The sequence below is a fragment of the Heterodontus francisci genome, chromosome 10 (genome assembly GCF_036365525.1).
Source record: "Heterodontus francisci isolate sHetFra1 chromosome 10, sHetFra1.hap1, whole genome shotgun sequence".
NCBI lineage: Eukaryota > Metazoa > Chordata > Chondrichthyes > Heterodontiformes > Heterodontidae > Heterodontus > Heterodontus francisci.
The window spans coordinates 63,361,346-63,382,264 of NC_090380.1; the positions used below are offsets into that span (position 1 = coordinate 63,361,346).

Sequence of the window (20,919 nt, forward strand, 5' to 3'; positions counted from 1 at the left end):
ATATAAGATCCTTAGGGGTCTTGACAGGGTGGATGTGGAAAGGATGTTTCCCCTTGTTGGAGAATCTAGAACAAGGGTTCATTATTTAAAAATAAGGGGTTGCCCATTTAAGACAGAGATGAGAAGACATTTTTTCTCTCAGAGGGTCATGAGTCTTTGGAATTCTCTTCCTCAAAAGGTGGTGGAAGCAGAGTCTTTGAATATTTTTAAGGCAGAGGTAGATAGATTCTTGTTAAGCAAGGGGGTGGAAGGTTATCTGGGTAGGTGGAAATGTGGAATAATCAATTCAGTCATGAACTTATTGAATGGCGGAGCGGGCTCGAGGGGCCGAGTGGCCTACTCCGGATCCTAATTCGTATGTTCTCTTAATATTACTCATTTTTTGGCCATATTATTTGATACATGCTATTACTTTAATCTTTGTTGTTGATACTTTTTTATCGAATAATTGACTGTCATAAAATATAAAACCATAGTTTGCACGTCGCGCAGTCCCTGTCAATAATGGATCAGATTGGGATGAGGATGCTTTAGTCTGAGATTGTAAATTCTCTATAGGAAGCCAGGTCTCTAAAACTCCCCCTAGTGGAATATTACTGAACCCCTGAAAGTGGCTGCAGCAGTTCAGCGATAAACCGCTTTCGAGGTAATGGATGCATTCAGTTTTTCTCGTGGTTATTGAACCGTCCCCTGCCCTTTCTTTGCCGGCGAACGTGTTGAGGATGAAACCCCCGGGCGGTATCTTCGTGTCTGTTTTTCTGTTCGCTGCTGAGTTGATCGCAGCCCTGTATCTAAGCAGCACTTACAGATCTGCTGGGGACAGGATCTGGCAAGGGCTTACACTGGTCTTCGTGCTGGTACCATCAATCCTGGTCCAGTTCACTCTAACCTTCGTCCACCGGGATGTGAGCAGGGATAGACCCCTGGTGCTGTTCCTTCATCTGTTACAGCTGGGACCATTCGTCCGGTAAGCACCTTTCAGTGTATTCTATTGCAGAGCAGCTATATTTGCTGCTGATAGGGTTCAGTTATGCGACTGGGAGATGGACCAGGAATCTCGCAAGGATATTTGACGAGATGCCGTGCACCATACTGACTTCCATTGTATTTATCGGGGAACAAATGTTCTCTGTGAATAGAGTGGTAGGAAGGTGGGTTATTGTGATGGACAATATGGGATCCTTGGTACATATCAATTTTGAGCTCGCTTCGAACACCGCCCTCATCAGCAACATTATTACGAATCCGATTTTGTCATGGGGTGGGGGGGGGGGGAGGAATAAAGGGTAAAAATTATCTTGTATGTTGATACATCTTAACCCCAAGCAATTTCACGCAGACTCGGTTCACTAACTAACTCGACACTCCCATTTCGGATTTCTTTTGCTTCTGTGAGATAACATAATGGATTTAAACAGCAGAGCAAAAATGTATGCACCACGTGAGTTGTATAAAATCTGTTTCTATTGGAGGAAATGTGTATAAAAAGAGGGGGTCATCTTGGTCCTGTTTCTGCACATAAGATAAATGGCAAATATTTGATGAATTAAGAATATCAAGCGTCTCCTTATAGTAGGCGTGAGTAAGATTGAAACAGACGAGGTGAATACACGCACACTGTTGGACTTTCTGTCAACCTGCTTCAGCTTGCAGGACCATAAATCATCTTTGCATTAAATTATTTTGCTTTTCGAACACTATTCAGCTCGCGAGATTAGCGACTAGAGTCTGGAGTAGAGTGTGTGCTAATTTCTGTGAACTGAAGTTCGCATTAAACCCTTTAGGAAGAAAATCATCTCCGGGTTAAATTATTTTAACAGCAAAATCGCCAAGTGCCTCTTGCTGAAATAATTCGCCACTGTTCATCCTTCATCACTGTAACTAGACCTGATGAGCTGGAAACTGTAACCTGAACATTTATACATAATGTAGAGTTTATTCTGCACCATGAGACTGATCCACCACCACGCTGAAACGTAAAGCTCGACACAGAAAATCTGCTTTCTCTTTGCCATCATCGACCTTGAATGCTAGCCCTAGAATTCAGAACCAATTTTCACAGCTTTGCCCTACACACAGCTTTCCAGGAATCATCCATCATGGAGCTGGAGCAGTAAAGCCGTGGTCCTTATAGCAAATGTGATAAAGTCCAAACGTTATTATAACAGAAGCAGCTTCTTACGTTTCCGAATGTGTTTATCAGAAACAACAACTATAACATTATTAAACAACAATAAGCATTTCAATAACAGGCCACGGAAGATGCGGCTAGTGGGGAGGGGTTTGCGTCGAAATTAAACAGCAATGCAAAATAATGATATTTCACGTAGTGGTCCTCGAAATATTTCAGATTTAGCAACATTTTGTTAGTTTCTGAAAATGTTAACCTGACCTATGCATGTTGTGCAGGCAGCCATCGTCTGTGTTTATCCAGGCGTGTCTAAGCATGCAGCTCCTTTCAATCTCTGCCTTTTATCTCACTGAGCTGCTCATGAATGTTGATGTTGATGCTCTTCATTAAATTTTGCGATATTCAACGCAGCAGAAGGAAATCGTGCCTTTAGGTAATGATGCGCAGATAGTGCGAACTGTATTTAACCGAAAACACAGCATTGCTAGACATGTATATCCCAGCTCTATTAAAATAAAGGGTTTTGCCAGTTGAAATACTCAGTAGCATGGCATAACTGTTAAATAAAATACCAGACAAATTAATTAGATTGTAATATCTAATAATATATTAAGTGTTGCATATAGTTTAGACTTACTTCCTGTTATGCTATCCCAATCACACTCCCTCTTGTTATAAACCAATACGCCCTGGAATTCCCCAAGAGCAATGCAGCGGGACCGACAGATAAAATTCTCTTGAAGTGTTTATCGGTCAATGAAAGAAAAAGGTTGAAGGCATTATGTAAGGGCAGTGGAAGATAAAGAAAGTGCAGTAATTCAGTTTTTTGGGAAGAAGAGCTTAGCACTATCAATCGTGAGTGTGTGCTAGCAGATTTGAATGTAAGGTTGACACCAAGGTAACAACCAAAAATTACTTTCTTTTGGCAAATAGGGAAATGTTCCTTTGGAAAACCAGGGGCAGTGAGGACTGAGTAAGCCATTGAACTTGGAGTATGGGGATAGTGAATTAAAGGATGTATGTGAAAGTATTGTGTGAGCATATGTTATTTTGATAAACCCTGATGGCCAATGATTCAATGTTGTATTGGTGGCAGTGATTAAACTTTATTCAGCACAAGCAAGCCTTGATACATTACAGTATCTGAGCAATAGTATACACAGTATAATTGAGAGTTATATTACCCTGTTTATGCCTTGGGTGGAAGTCATGACGAAAAGTGCCTTCATCCTTTGGCCCGAACTCCTGGCTCATTCTGTGAGTGTCTTTCAAACTCCCTGAATTCTCTCTGAAGTCTTCTACACCTCTTGTCTACTCAGATTCCCTTCTTATACCCCTTTCTATAATTAAAACATAAGTTTTATCAGACCATCATTGATTTACACCCATCATCTTACTGTCCAATTACAGGGATGACATGTACACAAGGCCACTGTTTCCTCAGAATTCAGTCTTCTGACCTCTTTTATCACATGTTTTAACCATTGGGGCTGTAATTAGTGCAGTTATGGCAATACAAAGGGCCATGTTTTTACACTGGAGATATATGGTGCCATTGATGATCTAATGATTCTGGTTAGCGGCTCCTCCTTATCCTTTCCTGAAGCAAGGTACCAGTCCTCCCCATATTTCTCACATTCTAGTTGAAGTGCCTCATCTCGGTTCCCATGGGAATGCAGCTGCCTCTGCTTGTGGTCCCATTCTTTCTTATTTCTTCTTTTTAAAATGTAATTGTTCCTATTACACATTGCTTCTCTTTTAATTGTCCCACTTCCCCTTCTATCCCTACTTCCCTACTGTCATCCACATCTGCAAGGCATAACAGTTCCTTAGGTTAATACAAAGGCAAAACAAACCAAATATGTATATAGCATTTTCCGTGGGATTACATGGTAGCAGTATTCTAACAGATAAATGTTCTAATTAAGCATTTATCCTAATAAGCAACTAGAGAATGCATGGGAAAACTCCCAGACACATATGTTTTATGCAAACTGTGAACATATAATGAAATTATTGGAAGAATTCATGATGGATGAACTAAAACATTGATAACAGTTGGAAAATTTAAAGTTTGAGAATCAGATCTAAGTCAGTTGGCACAAAAATCAGGCAGCCAATAGTAGAGCCATTCTTCTTTTAAAATCAATCAACTTATGTTAATGCTGTTGTAAAATAATGGCTGATTGAATAATATCAAATTGTAATAATGTTTAATGCTAAATATAGGAACTGGGCTTCCCATGAGAAATAGCATGAAGATTTAATAACAACAACTTATATATGGTAATAAGATGTCCCAAGATGTTTCTGTGATGGAAACAACACCTGCCAAATGGAAACATATTAATTTTGTCATATGGAACACTACTTGAACTTTTTACTGGACATTGAACATAACTTGTTTAAAAGGACCACAGAGCTGAACAGTTAAAACATTTGCATCCTGAGAGACAGTTGCATAGACAATGGAAGTGCTCCATGATTCAATTAGTGAGATGGTTTTTGTCAATAGTGATGATCAAAGAATATTGAGAGCCATTGTCTGTGTAAGAGCCAGCACTCTACCACCCCCCCCCCCCCACCCTCCCACCAAGTGTGTCTAGTAAGCTTTGATGAATCAACAGCCCTCGAAGACTATGCTGTTTCAAACAAAGAACTGGTCACCTGACTTACCTGCTGGCCAGACTGGGAACTATTTTTGAATTGTCCCTCACAGAAAGGTTTGGGGTAGACTGCAACTTGAAGACCAAAAAGAATGAAGGTATCTCTCTCTCTCCCTGTTTCTCTCTCGCAAGCAAAATCCCAGGAACCCACAAAAGCAGCTTAAGCCTCAAGACAGAGGACCTCTTCAGCCTTCTGGTACCAGAGAAACAAGTTTGAAAGTATGCACTGGGCCCCAGCGAGAACTGCAAGACTTCAACTCCAATCAAGGACTCTACAGCTGTGTTTTAAAAAGTTAAACCCTGTTGCAGCCAAACCAGGAAAAGGCCAAGAGGGGAGCCTGAGACCCCTTCCTCATCCAGTCACAACACTTCAGAGGAGCATTACAAAACAAAATATGACACCGACCCACATAAGGAGATATTAAGTCAGATGACCAATAGGTTGGTCAAAGAGGTAGGTTTTAAGTAATGTCTTCAAGGACGAAAGTGAGGTGGAGAGGTGGAGAAGTATAGGGAGAGAATTCCAGAACTTGGGGCCCAGGCAGCTGAAGGCATGGCCACCAACAGTGGAATGATTAAAATCGGGGATGCTCAAGCGGCCAGAATTAAATGAGCACAGGCGGCACAGTGGCGCAGTGGTTAGCACTGCAGCCTCACAGCTCCAGGGACCCGGGTTCAATTCCGGGTACTGCCTGTGTGGAGTTTGCAAGTTCTGCCTGTGTCTGCGTGGGTTTCCTCCGGGTGCTCCGGTTTCCTCCCACATGCCAAAGACTTGCAGGTTGATAGGTAAATTGGCCATTAGCAATTGCCCCTAGTATAGGTAGGTGGTAGGGAAAAATATAGGGACAGGTGGGGATGTGGTAGGAATATGAAATTAGTGTAGGATTAGTATAAATGGGTGGTTGATGGTCGGCACAGACTCGGTGGGCCGAAGGGCCTGTTTCAGTGCTGTATAAGTAAACTAAACACAGATAACTCGAAGGCTTGTGGGGCTGGAGGTGATCACAGAGATAGGGAGGGGTGTGGCCATGAAGTGATTTGAAAACAAGGATGAGAATTTTAAAATCAAGATATTGCTTGACTGGGAGCCAATGTAGGTCAGAGAGTATGGGGGTGATAGGGGAGTAGGACTTGGTGCGAGTTAAGACACAGGTAATAGAGATTAAGATGAGCTCAAGTTTATGGAGTGTAGAATGTGGGAGACCAGCCAGGAGTGCATTCGAATAGTCAATTCTGGAGGTAACAAAGGCATGAATGAGGGTTTCAGCAGCAAATGACCTGAGAAAGGAGCAAAGTCAGGGCCAATGTTACAGTCAGTCCTGGTGAATATGAGGTCAGAAGCTCACCTCAGGGTCAAATATGACACCATACCTGCAAACAGGCTGGTTTAATCACAGACTGTTGCCAGGGAGAGGAATGGAGTTTGTAGATACAGAACGGAATTTGGAGCAGAGACTGAAATCAATGGCTTCAGTCTTCCCAATGTTTAATTGGAGGAAATCTCTGCTCATCCAATACTAGGTGTCGGATAAGCAGTCTGATAATTTAGCAACAGTGGAGGAGTCAAGAGAAGTGGTTTTGAGGTAGAACTGAGTATCGACAGCACACATGTGAAAATTAACGCTGTGCTTTTGGATGATGTTGCCAAGGAGCATCATGTAGATGTAAAATAGGAAGGGGCCAAGGATAGATCCTTGAGGGACACCAGAGGAAACAGTACGGGAGCAGGAAGAGAAGCCAAGTGATATTCTGGATATTGTTAGATAAGAGTGGAACCAGGTGAGAGCAGTCCTACCCAACTCAACAACAGTGGAGATGCTTTGGAGGAGGATGGCTGGCCATCTGTGTCATAGCCTACAGATGGATCAAGAAGGACAAAGAAGGAACGTTTATCTTTGTCACACTCAAATAGGAGGTCATTTGTGAGTTTAAGAGCTGTTTCAGTACTGTGGCAGGGGCGGAAACCAGATTGGAGAGATTTAAACATGGAGTTCTGGGGGAAATGGGCACGGACTTGGGAGGCGACAAGCCATTCAAGAACTTTGAAGAGGAAAGGGAGGTTGGAGATGGGATGGTAGTTTACAAGGATGGTGGGGTCAAGGGTTGGATTTTTGAGGAGAGGGGTGAAGATGACAGATGTAAAGAAGAGAGGGGCAACACCTGAAGACAGAGAACCATTAGTAATATCGGCCAACATGGAGACCAGGAGGGGAAGTTCGGTGGTCAACAGTTTAGTGGTAATAGGATCCAGGGAGCAGGAGGTGGGTCCCATGGATAAGATGAGCTCAGAGCAAGCATGAGTGGACATTGAAGAAAAACTAGTGAAAGATGTGAGTTCAGAGCTAGGGCAGGGGGAGTTTTAGAGGAAGTTTGGCACGGTGGACTAGTGGAAGGGAGGGACATGGCAGAGGCAGCTGATTGGATAGTCTCAATCTTAGTGACAAAAAAGTCCATGATCTCCTTGCACTTATCATTGAAGGTGAGGGTGGAGGGGCCAAGGAAGAGAGGTTTAAGAAGACAGTTTGCAGTAGAGAAAAGAAGCCAAGGGTTATCTTTGCATTCCAGGATGATCCTGGAATAGTGAGCACTTTTACCAGATGGGAGCAGGAGCCAATAGTGTTTTATGTGGTCCAGTCAAATTTGGAAACAAATCTAGAAAACAGATCTGGAAAACAAATGAATGCACAAGCTAATTGCCAGCAATGTTTCTACGTTGAAATTGTTTTCAGGTTCTTTGTAATCCAAGATTGAATAAACTGAAGGAACAGCTACAAATAGTTATACAAATGAGATCCCATGATCCCATGTTTCCATTGGGGAACTGCACTTGCAGAAAAATTGGCCAGAGAATTGGGGCTATAATCGTGTAGAATTATCTCCAACCCATGAGGTTATAGGCTCCACCCTTTAGTTCAGTACAATGCTCGCATGCATACATGCAATTTATTTAAAAAATTAAACTCACATTTCTTCAGCTGGTATACAGACATCAACTAAGAAAAGTAGAGTAAGATGGTGCAAACCAATTATAATGTAGCAGGAATGTGCGGGAAATTCCAATCATCTTCTTGAGGATAATGTCATGTTCTTCCCTACTTGTGAACTTGGTTACTTCCTAACAACTTCTTCACAGTCTGAATTAGTACAGATTTTGCACGTTGAAGTGTTACACTAATTTAACAGAACTTCACAATATTTCTTTCATGCTCCTTTCTGTTTAATATTTTTAGATGTCTTGAAGCATTGTGCATCTACCTAAATGTTGGTAGAGTTGAAGAACCTTATGTCAGTATTACCAGAAAGAGGCAGATGCGAAGAAATGGTTACTCTGAAGAAATTGAGAAGGAAGTGGGTCAAGCTGAAGGCAAAATGTTCACACACAGAGCTGCTTTTAACCGGACTTCAGTGATTCAGGCTTTCATAGGCTCTGCACCCCAACTTACCCTCCAGCTCTATATTAGTGTAAAGGAACAGTATGTAACACCTGGTAGAGGTACGTATTGTTTACCGTGCGGGAATTGCACATTTACCTAAAGTTACTTAGGCAAGTGGAACATCATTGGGATCTGGGCTTGAATTCAATCTAGGCTAATTGGACGAAAGTCTAATATTTGGGCACTGTTATATCAAGGGATCTGTATCTCTGTGGTTGAATCTGCTGCTGAATTTTTCTTTTAATTTTTATTATTAAAAGAAATCTTTACAATATAACCTATCATTATCAAAGAATTACTCTGTTCATCAGGTATAGCAACATCAGAAATGTGTTCAGAAGAAGCAAAACAGTTCTCCTTTTATTTATGTGATGGAATAATCTCCTTCGAACACAAAAGGAGTTATTTTTGCAAAATGGGTGCAGTGCTAATAAGAATAACCTGTTTGAAGGTCTGGATTTAGCCCACAATTTTGTTCCTAATTGCTTATTACCATTATTTGAACTTGTCTGAAGGTGCTAAACCCAAGTCTGCAGGTCTACCACTTATAAAGAGAAGCTTTTTATGTTGTCTGATGCAACATAAATGAGATGCATGGAGTTCAGTTGATTGAAGATCTCAAACAGGTTTATTAACAGCTAACAAGTATATACAGTGCAGAGCTAACTTTTTACAGGACTTGCCTCTTGGTGTTACAATTACAGAGTGAGACTGGCACATAGTCACATGACCATGTCCTGGTACTTATGAGCATACTAAGAACTTAAAGGTACATTACTCTTAAAAACAATCACACAACTACCCCTTTCTTTCCAAAGATAAGTCTTGTATGCCAAAAGTAAAAATACATAAAATTAGATAACATCAAAATTATTTACACATGTCGAGAGATCGTGAAGTTTACAGATATAGAGGCTCAAAAGTCCATAAATCATCTTCCCATTTTGACAACTCTTGGTGGGGGAATTTGCGTCTCAGCTATTGCTGTTCTTTCTGAGTTTCTCCCTCTCTGCATTCAGTTCCTGTTGTTCTGCCTTCAGCCTGCTCATATACTCTGTTGCTTTTCTCAAGATGACCGCTTTTACGGCTTTGTCATTCTTGGAAAGTTCTGGCACCTCATCTCGAAGAGCCAATAGACAACACATCAACTCATTCCTCCTCTGCCTCTTCAGGGCATTGTGTGTCCTTTGCCTCTCCTCACCCTCCGCGTCTGAAGGCCTGGGGCTCAAGGTTGCAGACTTTTTGGGGTAAGAGTACTTGGTGTCATGGAGATACCTGTCCGTCTGGCTTGTTGTGGTGTTGTTGGTTCTCTATGGAGCAGAAGTGAAGCTGCAGCATAGTTGTTCTATTGCTGGGTTTCCAGACTGCAGCGTTTGATGTTGGTCAGAGTCTGTGAGCGGGTTCTGGTCCTTGGAGATTTCTCCTTGGCAATTTTCTTGTGGATGGTTACGATGTTGAGGTGCTTACATGCTGGTAGCCCTGCCACTGTTGGCCCGCTCATGTCTACTCGGTAGAACATTTGTGGTTTCCATGCAAACTTGCGTATCTGCATTGCATTGTTAATGTGTCACTGCGAGGGATGGGTGACCCGTTGTATGCAGATAACTTGGCAATTGTCAGTTGTATCATGGACTTCCAATGACTCCGGTACATATCTTTGAGGAATCGGACTGGTAGGATATTTGCACTGATGCCAGAGTCAATCTTGACCTTGAATGTCTGTTTCCTGCTTGCTTTGGGCACATGATATTAATAATGGCAAATGTTTCCAGTTGTTGGACTTAATCGATGTGATGTGTCAGGTTCACAATGTGGAATGTTTGCTTGTCTTCTGACAGAGACTTGCTCCTCCCTGCGTCTTGACTTACCTCTGTTTGGCTGCGGACCTCGTGTATCGGCTTGCTTTTATGCAGGTCTCTAGCTCTTTCCTGGTAAAGGTAATAATCTCCGGATTACTACCTACGCCATGTGCTAATTGGCATAGGGTAAATAAGATTAGAGAGGTAAACGGCTCAAAGATTGGTGTGGGAGAAATGGATTCCGATTCATGGGACACTGGCACCAGTACTGGGGAAAGAGAGAGCTGTTCCGTTGGGATGAGCTTCACTTGAACCAGTGTCCTGGCGAATCGTATAACTAGGGTTGTAGATAAGGCTTTAAGCTAAACAGTTGGGGAGGGGGGTGTTCAATTGAAGGGAAGTTTAAAAAGTCGAAAAGTAACGAGAGAGCAGAGGTGCAGGGTAGTGAAGGAACATACATTAATCAGAGAGTGACAGGAAGGGACAGAGAATACAGGCACAAGAGTACAACAGAAATTAGAACCAGGGTAGGTAAAAATGGTAAAAAGTCAAAGCTTAAGGCTCTTTATCTGAATGCACGTAGCATTTGTAACAAGATAGATGAGCTGATGGCACAGATAGAAATAAATTAATATGATTTGATAGCTATCACTGAGACGTGATTGCAGGATGACCAGGACTGGAATCTAAACGTTCAAGGATATTCAACGTTCCGGAAGAATAGGCAGAAAGGAAAAGCAGTTCGGGTAGCTTTGTTATTAAAGTAAGGGATCAGTGCGGTTGTGAGTAATGATATAGGTGTAATAGATCATGTTGTAGAATCAGTTTGGGTGGAAATAAGGAATAGCAAGGGAAAGAAATCACGGGTGAGAGTGGTCTATAGGCTCCCAAAGAGTTGCCTCTCTGTAGAACAAGATATTAATCAGGAAATAATGAAAGCGTGTAAGAAGGGCACTTCAATTATCATGGGTGATTTTAATCTGCATATAGATTTTGATTTGATTTAGAGATACAGCACTGAAACAGGCCCTTCAGCCCACTGAGTCTGTGCCGACCATTAACCACCCATTTATACTAATCCTACACTAATCCCATATTCCTACCACATCCTCACCTGTCCCTATGTTCCCCCACCACCTACCTATACTAGGGGCAATTTATAATGGCCAATTTACCTATCAACCTGCAAGTCTTTTGGCTGTGGGAGGAAACCGGACCCGGAGGAAACCCACACAGACACAGGGAGAACTTGCAAACTCCACACAGGCAGTACCCAGAATTGAACCCGGGTCGCTGGAGCTGTGAGGCTGCGGTGCTAACCACTGCGCCACTGTGCCGCCCCAAACTGGACAATCAAATTGGCAAGGGTAGCATGGAAGACGAATTTGTAGAGTGCCTCAGGGATTGTTACTTAGAGCAATATGTTGCAGAACCTACCAGGGAACAGGCTATTTTAGATTTGGTAATGTGTAATGAGGTAGGATTAATAAGAGATCTCATAGTTACGGATCCTCTAGGGGGCAGCGATCATAACATGGTAGAATTTCAAATTCAGTTTGAGGGTGAGCAACTCGGGTCTCAAACCAGTGTCTTCAACTTAAACAAGGACAATTACAGAGGTATAAAGAAAGAGTTGTCTAAAGCAAGCTGGGAAGATAGACTATAGGGGAAGTCAGTAGATGAGCAGTGGCAGACTTTTAAGTAGATATTTCATAACACTCAGCAAACATTTATTCCAATCAGAAGGAGAGTATCAAATCAAAAGCAAAGGCGAAAAATGCTGCGAAAATGAGTGGTAGGCCAGAGGATTGGGAAATTTTTAGAAACTAGCTGCAGATGACTAAAAAACTAATAAAGAGGGAGAAAATTGATTATGAGAGTAAATTGGCAAGAAATATAAAAACAAACAGTAAGAGATTCTATGGATATATTAAAAGGAAGAGAGCAGCTAAAGTAAGTGTGGGGCCCTTAAAGGATGAGAATGGGGAATTAATAACTGCGAACAGGGAAATGGCAGATAATTTAAACCAATATTTTGCATCAGTTTTCACGGTGAAGGACACTATAAACATTCCAACAATAATAGATGAACAAGGTATAAATGGGAGGGAGGAACTTGTAACAAATCTCTATCACGAGGGAAAAGGTGACGGACAAACTGATGGGACTAAAGGCAGACAAATCGCCAAGACCTGATGGCCTTTAAAAGAAGTGGCTGCAGAGATAGTGGAGGCATTGGTCATAATATACCAAAACTCATTGGATTCCGGTAGGGTACCAGTGGATTGGAAAACTGCTAATGTGACACCCCTATTCAAGAAAGGAGGGAGACAGAAAGCAGGAAACTACAGACCAGTTAGCTTAACATCAGTCATTGGGAAAATGCTTGAATCCATTATTAAGGAAGAAATAGCAGGACATTTAGAAAAACATAATGCAATCAAACAGATTCAACATGGTTTCATGAAAGGGAAATCATGTTATACAAATTTTTAAGAGTTCTAACATGGTTTCAATGCGAGAAGTATAACAGGTAAGGCAGATGAACTTAGAGCTTGGATTAGTACTTGGAACTATGATGTTGTTGCTATTACAGAGACTTGGTTGAGGGAAGGACAGGATTGGCAGCTAAATGTTCCGGGATTTAGAAGCTTCAGGTGGGATAGAGGGGGATGTAAAAGGGGTGGGAGAGTTGCATTACTGGTTAAAGAGAATATCACAGCTGTACTGTGGGAGGACACCTCAGAGGGGTCATGCAGCGAGGCAATATGGGTAGAGCTCAGGAATAGGAAGGGTGCAGTCACGATATTGGGGGTTTACTACAGGCCTCCCAATAGCCAGCGGGAGGTAGAGGAGCAGATATGTAGACAGATTTTGGAAAGATGTAAAAGCAACAGGGTTGTAGTGGTGGGTGATTTTAACTTCCCCTATATTGACTGGGACTCACTTAGCGCTAGGGGCTTGGATGGGGCAGAATTTGTAAGGAGCATCCAGGAGGGCTTCTTGAAACAATATGTAGATAGTCCAACTAGGGAAGGGGCTGTACTGGACCTGGTATTGGGGAATGAGCCCGGCCAGGTGGTCGAAGTCTCAGTCGGGGAGCATTTCGGGAACAGTGACCATAATTCCGTAAGTTTTAAGGTACTTGTGGATAAGGATAAGAGTAGTCCTCAAGTGAACGTGCTAAATTGGGGGAAGGCTAATTATAACAATATTAGGCAGGAACTGATGAATTTAGATTGGGGGCGGCTGTTTGAGGATAAATCAACATCTGACATGTGGGAATCCTTCAAACGTAGGTTGATTAGAATCCAGGACCGGCATGTTCCTGTGAGGAAGAAGGATAAGTTTGGCAAGTTTCGGGAACCTTGGATAATGAGGGATATTGTGAGCCTAGTCAAAAAGAAAAAGGAAGCATTCGTAAGGGCTGGAAGGCTGGGAACAGATGAAGCCCTTGAGGAATAGAAAGAAAGTGGGAAGGAACTTAAGCAAGGAGTCAGGAGGGCTAAAAGGGGTCATGAAAAGTCATTGGCAAACAGGATTAAGGAGAATCCCAAGGCTTTTTATACATATATAAAGAGCAAGAGGGTAGCCAGGGAAAGGGTAGGCCCACTCAAGGACAGAAGAGGGAATCTATGCGTGGAGCCAGAGGAAATGGCCGAGGTACTAAATGAGTACTTTGCATCAGTATTCACCAAAGAGAAGGACTTGGTGGATGATGAGTCTAGGGAAGGGAGTGTAGATAGTCTGGGTCATGTCGCTATCAAAAAGGAGGAGGGGTTGGGCATCTTGCAAAGCATTAAGGTAGTTAAGTCCCCAGGGCCTGATGGGATCTACCCCAGAATACTGAGGGAGGCAACGGAGGAAATTGCTGGGTCTTGACAGAAATCTTTGTACCCTCATTGGCTACAGGTGAGGTCCCAGAGGACTGGAGAATAGCCAATGTTGTTCCTTTTTTTAAGAAGGGTAGCAAGGATAATCCAGGAAATTATAAGCCGGTGAGCCTTATGTCAGTGGTAGGGAAATTATTAGAGAGGATTCTCCGGGACAGAATTTACTCCAATTTGGAAACAAATGAACTTATTAGCGAGAGGCAGCATGGTTTTGTGAAGGGGAGGTCGTGTCTCACTAATTTGATTGAGTTTTTTGAGGAAGTGACAAAGATGATTGATGAAGGAAGGGCAGTGGATGTTGTCTACATGGACTTCAGTAAAGCCTTTGACAAGGTCCCTCATGGCAGACTGGTACAAAAGGTGAAGTCACATGGGATCAGAGGGGAGCTGGCAAGATGGATACAGAATGGCTCGGTCATAGAAGACAGAGGGTAGCAGTGGAAGGGTGCTTTTCTGAATGGAGGGCTGTGACTAGTGGTGTTCCGCAGGGATCAGTGCTGGGATCTTTGCTGTTTGTAGTATATATAAATGATTTGGAGGAAAATGTAGCTGGTCTGATTAGTAAGTTTGCGGACGACACAAAGGTTGGTGGAGTTGCGGAAAGTGATGAGGATTGTCAGAGGATACAGCAGGATATAGATCGGCTGGAGACTTGGGCGGAGAAATGTCAGATGGAATTTAATCTGGACAAATGTGAGGTAATGCATTTTGGAAGATCTAATACAGGTGGGAAGTATACAGTAAATGGCAGAACCCTTCGGAGTATTGACAGGCAGAGAGATCTGGGCGTACAGGTCCACAGATCACTGAAAGTGGCAAAGCATGTGGATAAGGTAGTCAAGAAGGCATACGGCATGCTTGCCTTCATCGGTCGGGGCATAGAGTATAAAAATTGGCAAGTCATGCTGCAGCTGTACAGAACCTTAGTTAGGCCACACTTAGAATATTGCGTCACCACACTACCAGAAGGATGTGGAGGCTTTGGAGAGGATACAGAAGAGGTTTACCAGGATGTTGCCTGGTCTGGAGGGTATTAGCTATTAGGAGAGGCTGGATAAACTCGGATTGTTTTAACTGGAACGACGGAGGTGGAGGGGCAACATGATAGAGGTTTACAAAGTTCTGAGTGGCATGGACAGAGTCGATAGTCAGAAGCTTTTTCCCAGGGTGGAAGAGTCAGTTACTAGGGGACATAGTTTTAAGGTGTGAGGGGCAAAGTTTAGAGGGGATGTGCGAGGCAAGTTCTTTACACAGAGGGTGGTGAGTGCCCGGAACTTGCTGCTGGGGGAGGTGGTGGAAGCAGGTACGATAGCGACGTTTAAGAGGCATCTTGACAAATACATGAATAGGATGGGAATAGAAGGATACGGTCCCCGGAAGTGCATAAGGTTTTAGTTTAGACAGGCATCAAGATCGGCGCAGGGTTGGAGGGCCGACTGGCCTGTTCCTGTGCTGTACTGTTCTTTGTTCTTTGTTCTTTGAGGATATAACAAGCAGAGTGGATAAAGGGGAACCAGTAGATGTTTTGTATTTGGATTTTCAGAAGGTGTTTGATAAGGTGCCACATAAAAGATTATTGCACAATATAGGAGCTCAGGGTATTGGGGGTAATGTGTTGGCATGGATTGAAGATTGGCTGACACACAGAAGGCAGAGATTCAGGATAATTGGGTCTTTTTCAGGTTGGAAAGCTGTAACTAGTGGGGTGCCACAAGGATTGGTCCTAGGGCCTCAGCTTATTACTATCTACATTAATGACTTAGAGGAAGGGACAGAGTCTAGTGTATCCAAATTTGCTGATGATACAAAAATAGGTAGGAAGGCATGTTGTGATGAGGACACAAAGAATCTGCAAAGGGATATAGATAGGTTAAGTGAGTGGGCAAAAGTTTGACAGATGGTGTTCAATGTGGGAAAGTAGCTCTACATACATTAATACACAGCACCCTGTTCTTTGCAGACAGAAAGAACATGTACAAACATTGCGTCTGTTTCAGCTAAACAAAATATGTGAAAGCCAGTCGCTGGTTCATTCCTCAGGGCAATGCCTTGACCAATCAGAGTCAAACTGCCTGGTTTAAATTTCAAACAAAGCTTGGCAGTTAACTGTCAGTTACCTAAACTGGTGCATTCTCCATGGCAATGCCTCTACCAATCAGAGTTCACTTGCAAACCAATCAGCACTCCCTTCTCCTACAGCATAAAGTTGTTGTTTCCCCTTTACATTGGCATTCTTGTGGATTGTCCTGATGAGTGCAATATAAAAAGTTTCGACAGCATGTCTCTATTTTCATCAATACTCAAGTTCTGTACTACCAAATGACGATTTACAATGGCTTCATATTTCCTGCCAAGTTCCAGCAGTGCATCAATGCTGTGACCTTTCTTTTTCCCCAAGAGGTCCTTCTGAAATGCTTCAATGGGTGTTGATAAAATCACCAGTTACATTACTCGGTCTGACAGCTCAACTTCTGAAAGATCACACATATTGCCCTTGCTACAGCATCTACTGATGAACTGGTCTATTGACTCTGTGGCTGTTGTCTGTAGGGCATCAATTCCAGGCGGTGAATTCAAAAATTCACTCTCAAACGGAATTGATCTTCCAGCACTTTCCATATCTTTGGGGGACTTTTCTGGTCCTCTTCAAATATGTCTGAGTATTGATTCTGTGTAATCCCTCATTTCCAATTGCTATCATTATTCTTACAGCTTGCTTTTGTGATTCTGTAATTACTTGGTCTGTAAAGCACAACTGCATTCTTTGTGGAACAGTTTGAACTCGGATAGAATATCCAAGGTTTTCCAGTTCATCCTGGGAAAATTGGTATCCATGTTCCTGCTGTTCTTTTTTCTTTAAAACTTGCTTTCAGACCTTGCTTTACGACTCTGTACTTGTTTCCTCTTTAAGAAAACAGACTTGGCTGCTTTGATTGACAGATGCAGGTTTTTAGCAGTGCTTGTCTGCTTATCTAGCTTCCAGCCTCCAGTCTGTTTGTTTATACATTTATGGAATAGGCATTTCAAGTGCTCCTTTTCTCTCACTGCTCGAGTTTGTTTATGCAGCTGTTCTATAGGCAATTCATCACAGTTGAGTGGTTTTATGGGTTTTTTTAAACTCTGGCTAAGTGAATAAAAGCTCTTCACACTAGAGTGATTTAATGGGTTTATTTTTATAGCTCCAGCTGTGAGCTGCATGAATGGAGTTTTTACTATTTGCACTTTTTGCTATCAGGTGCCTCCTGTAATTGCGCAGACCTAATCAGCATGGGGGAGCCTTTGAAAACAGTTGATTGGCCTGAGATAGGGAATGGGTTTTCCCTGTATTTTTCTTTTGCTGAGCCTTTTTTTAAAAATCAACTTTGAAAACACCTCAAAGCTTTTTTTTTAAAACTGGGATTGCTCCATGGACAGCACACTGACTCACCCACTCACAGTGATTGATTTGCAGTTTCTCATTCATCTCTGTCTTCTACAGCTGGAGGTGAGTTTTTTTTTGTACACTGTATTGGGCCAGTGTTTCTTTTAACTTTCTCTCTTTTAGCTATAGGTAATTTTTAAAGTTGTTTTTCTGTGGTCTTCAATCTTGGCTTCTGTCTTCTCACCACAGCTGCCACCAACTAATGAGAAGCTTTTTATGTTGTCTGATGCAACAAAAACAAGATGCGTGGAGTTCAGTTGATTGAAGATCTCAAAAAGGTTTATTAACAGCAAACATGTATATACAGTGCAGAGCTAACTATTTACAGGACTTGCCTCTTGGAGTTACAGTTACAGAATGAGATTGGCATGTAGTCACAAGACCACATTCTGGTACTTAGCTCATTAGCATACTAAGAACTTAAAGTACATTACTCTTAAAGGCAATCACACAACACCAGATAAGTGCTGATTAGACACAATCTTTATGGAGCAGTTTATATGGGCTCCTCCCACCCACTTCCACTGGAGAATGGACTGCTTTAGCTGGTGCACAGTGGCCAAGGGAGAGGGTGCACAGGTTATTAATTGCAATTGCAGCACTGGACGTCTTACTGGGGAAAGTCCAGGAGAGGAGGAATGTCCTATACCCACAAGGGGGAAGGACACCTCTTTGCCTTCCTCATATTCTTGTCCGTCTCTCCTGCAGTAGCAGGTGCTGCTCTACTGGTATCATGTCCTCCTCCCATTCCTCATCCAAACCAAGGGGGACCTCAAGCAAGATACCCATGACCGAACACTTCCTTTCTCTTGGTGACTCCTATAAGGTGTCCAACAAGGTGATGTAGCACAGTATTTCCTTTTAGATGAGAATTTCCAGAATAAATGTTACTTGAGTGTTGGTGAAGCCTTGACTAAGTGTTCCAAAACATCCCTCAATTTGTTTCAGAGGCCCTATTCAAAGCTCCAGCAACAATGAACATGAAATGGTGAGCATCCCTTTAAGTGGCTCTTGAAATCAACGTCAATGCCTTGTTTACTCTCAAACAGCTGGTCACTGCTAGGTGAAGGCTTTAGTTGAAGTGCTAACAGGCATTTTAAGTGACGGCCAGCTGTTTAACCAGCCTCTGGGTGGCTGTTCCTGGCTTCAATTCCTTTAACATGATGGTGTCTTACGTGAAACTGATATTGCAGCTTACAGCCCCACCTTGGCCACCCCAGAGGCTCCTTAGTGTCGATCTGAAATGTTAACTCTGTTTCTCTCTCCACAGATGCTGCATGACCTGCTGAGCATTTCCAGCATTTTCTGTTTGTGTTTCTGATTTCCAGCATCCTCAGTATTTTCCATTTGCAATATTTATCTGTATCTGTTATTCATTGTGCCAGGGTATTTGCTATTATTTTGTAAGAGTTATGTACTAATTTTGTTAAATTTCACCCTGTTTATATATCTACTTTCAGCTTGCTCCCTTGCTGACAGCCTTCACTCCAATAATAGTATCATAGGCTGAGAAGTTCATTTGAGCAGTGGCCATTTCTCAGTTCAATTTATCTTACCAAAATTACTTATAACTTTATTTTTCTGACCTCTTAACCTTTTTTTATTTGTTCAAATGAGAACTGCCCACTTGCCTGTTTCATTACTAAAGCTTCTCATCCCTGGCATCAGCTAAGGGAATCTTTTCTGCACCCTCTCCATAGCCTTCATACCCTACTTAAAATATGGTTCCCCAAATTGGACAAAATATTCAAACAGCAGCCTAACCAATGATTTGCACTGGTTTAGAATGATTTGGTTTGTATTTGATACCTGTATAGACAGAACTTGGGATCCTATATGCTTTTATTTTGCAGCTTCCATCAACTTTTCTTTCAACTTTTAAAGATGTATCTGAATCCCCAAGTCTCTCTGTTCCTCTCCTTTATTTAAGTATTATCACTTAGTGCATATTTCCTAACTTTATTCTTCACTCAGTAACGTATCGACTCACATTTCTCTGCATTAATTTTTATCTGATACCTAGCCAATCTATTAGTTGGTCTATGTCCTTCTGAAGCCGCATGCAGCTCTCTTCACAGTTTATTGCTTTCCCTATTTTTGTGTTGCCTGTAAATTTTGATATTGCACTCCCAATTCCAGGATAAATATGGAAAAGAACAAGGGCCCTAACACTGGACCCTGAAGGATACCACTGTTTACATATACCTCCAGTACAATAAACATCCATCAACCACTCATTTCTGTTTTCTGTCCTTTAACCTATTTTCAATCCACACTTCTTTAAATACCTTGGGGTGAGTTTCTGTGGCAATTCTCCTAATTGTCCATCATAACTTTGGAAGAAGAACTGGGGAAATCTCAGAAAAACAACCTAAATGCATTTGTCCGCCCATTTAAAATACTTTACCATTCAATACCACTGCTCATTTGGACACCATATTCTGTGACTGGGTTATATTTTAATACATTTATATGAGCATTGGTTGGTGTGATCATTGCAGTTTTTTGTTTTGTTTTAACGCTACATTCTTATTCAAAAATACTACAATCCTGTTTCATTTTCAGGAGTACTGATGGTCATTTCCCTGCTTACCATTGTATATGGAGCCTTGCGGTGCAATATCCTCGCTATCAAAATCAAGTATGATGAATACGAGGTACATGTGAAGCCTGCAGCCTACATCTGCATATTTCTATGGAGGAGCTTTGAGATTGCCACCAGAGTTGTTGTTTTGGTCCTTTTCAGCTCAGTGTTGCAGATATGGATCCTTCCTGTGGTTCTCTTGAACTTTTTAACGTTTTTTTTGTATCCATGGATATTATTCTGGAACAGTAAATCACCTTTCCCTGAGAACATAGAAAAAACATTTACCAGAGTAGGTACAACAATAGTATTGTGTTGCCTTACATTTCTTTATGCTGGCGTTAATATGTTTTGTTGGTCAGCAGTTCAACTCAAGTTAAATGATCCTGATTTAATTAATAAATCCCAGAATTGGTACAGACTAGCTGTGTACTATATGTTAAGATTCATTGAAAATGCTGCTCTTATTCTCTTATGGTACATCTATAAAACTGATGTGTATACCTATATATGTGCTCCTTTGTTGGTCATGCAGTTGTTAATTGGGTATTGTATTGCAATATTTTTCATGCTTGTGTTTTACCAGTTCTGCCACCCATGTAAAAAGCTTTTCACCTCCAGTATTTCTGAAGGATTGTTAGCTTGCATCAATTTTGCTTGTTTTATATGCCATTGTCACAAATCCTCTGAACCTGCAGCAAAGGCTGACTTGGAACCAAACAATGCCAGTGACCATGAACAGGGTACTCAATCTATCAGTAAATCTCAGGATTAGAAGAACCTTCAAAGGGCAACAATCAATGCACAAATAGTCATTCTTTTTGTGTACTGAACCATTTTGTTCAGATACAGTTCTCATGATAAATTATAAGCTTTCGTCAGGTGAGCTCTGCAGCTGATAATTCCCATGAAAGGTGGCTGCATTGCAATGTTTAAGGTTCCATCTACTGTTAATTTCAGTGAAACATGACAGTAAACTTTACAAATGCAG

General features: G+C 41.9%; 1 protein-coding gene across 1 annotated transcript; it reads left to right on the forward strand.

Annotated features, from left to right (window-relative positions):
- The first annotated feature begins 722 nt into the window (after positions 1 to 722).
- Positions 723 to 20,703, forward strand: xk (X-linked Kx blood group (McLeod syndrome)). Its single transcript, XM_068039898.1, has 3 exons — positions 723 to 967; positions 8,028 to 8,290; positions 19,910 to 20,703. Exons 1-3 carry the CDS (start codon positions 723 to 725, stop codon positions 20,701 to 20,703), a joined length of 1,302 nt encoding a protein of 433 aa, XP_067895999.1.
- The last annotated feature ends 216 nt before the right edge of the window (positions 20,704 to 20,919 follow it).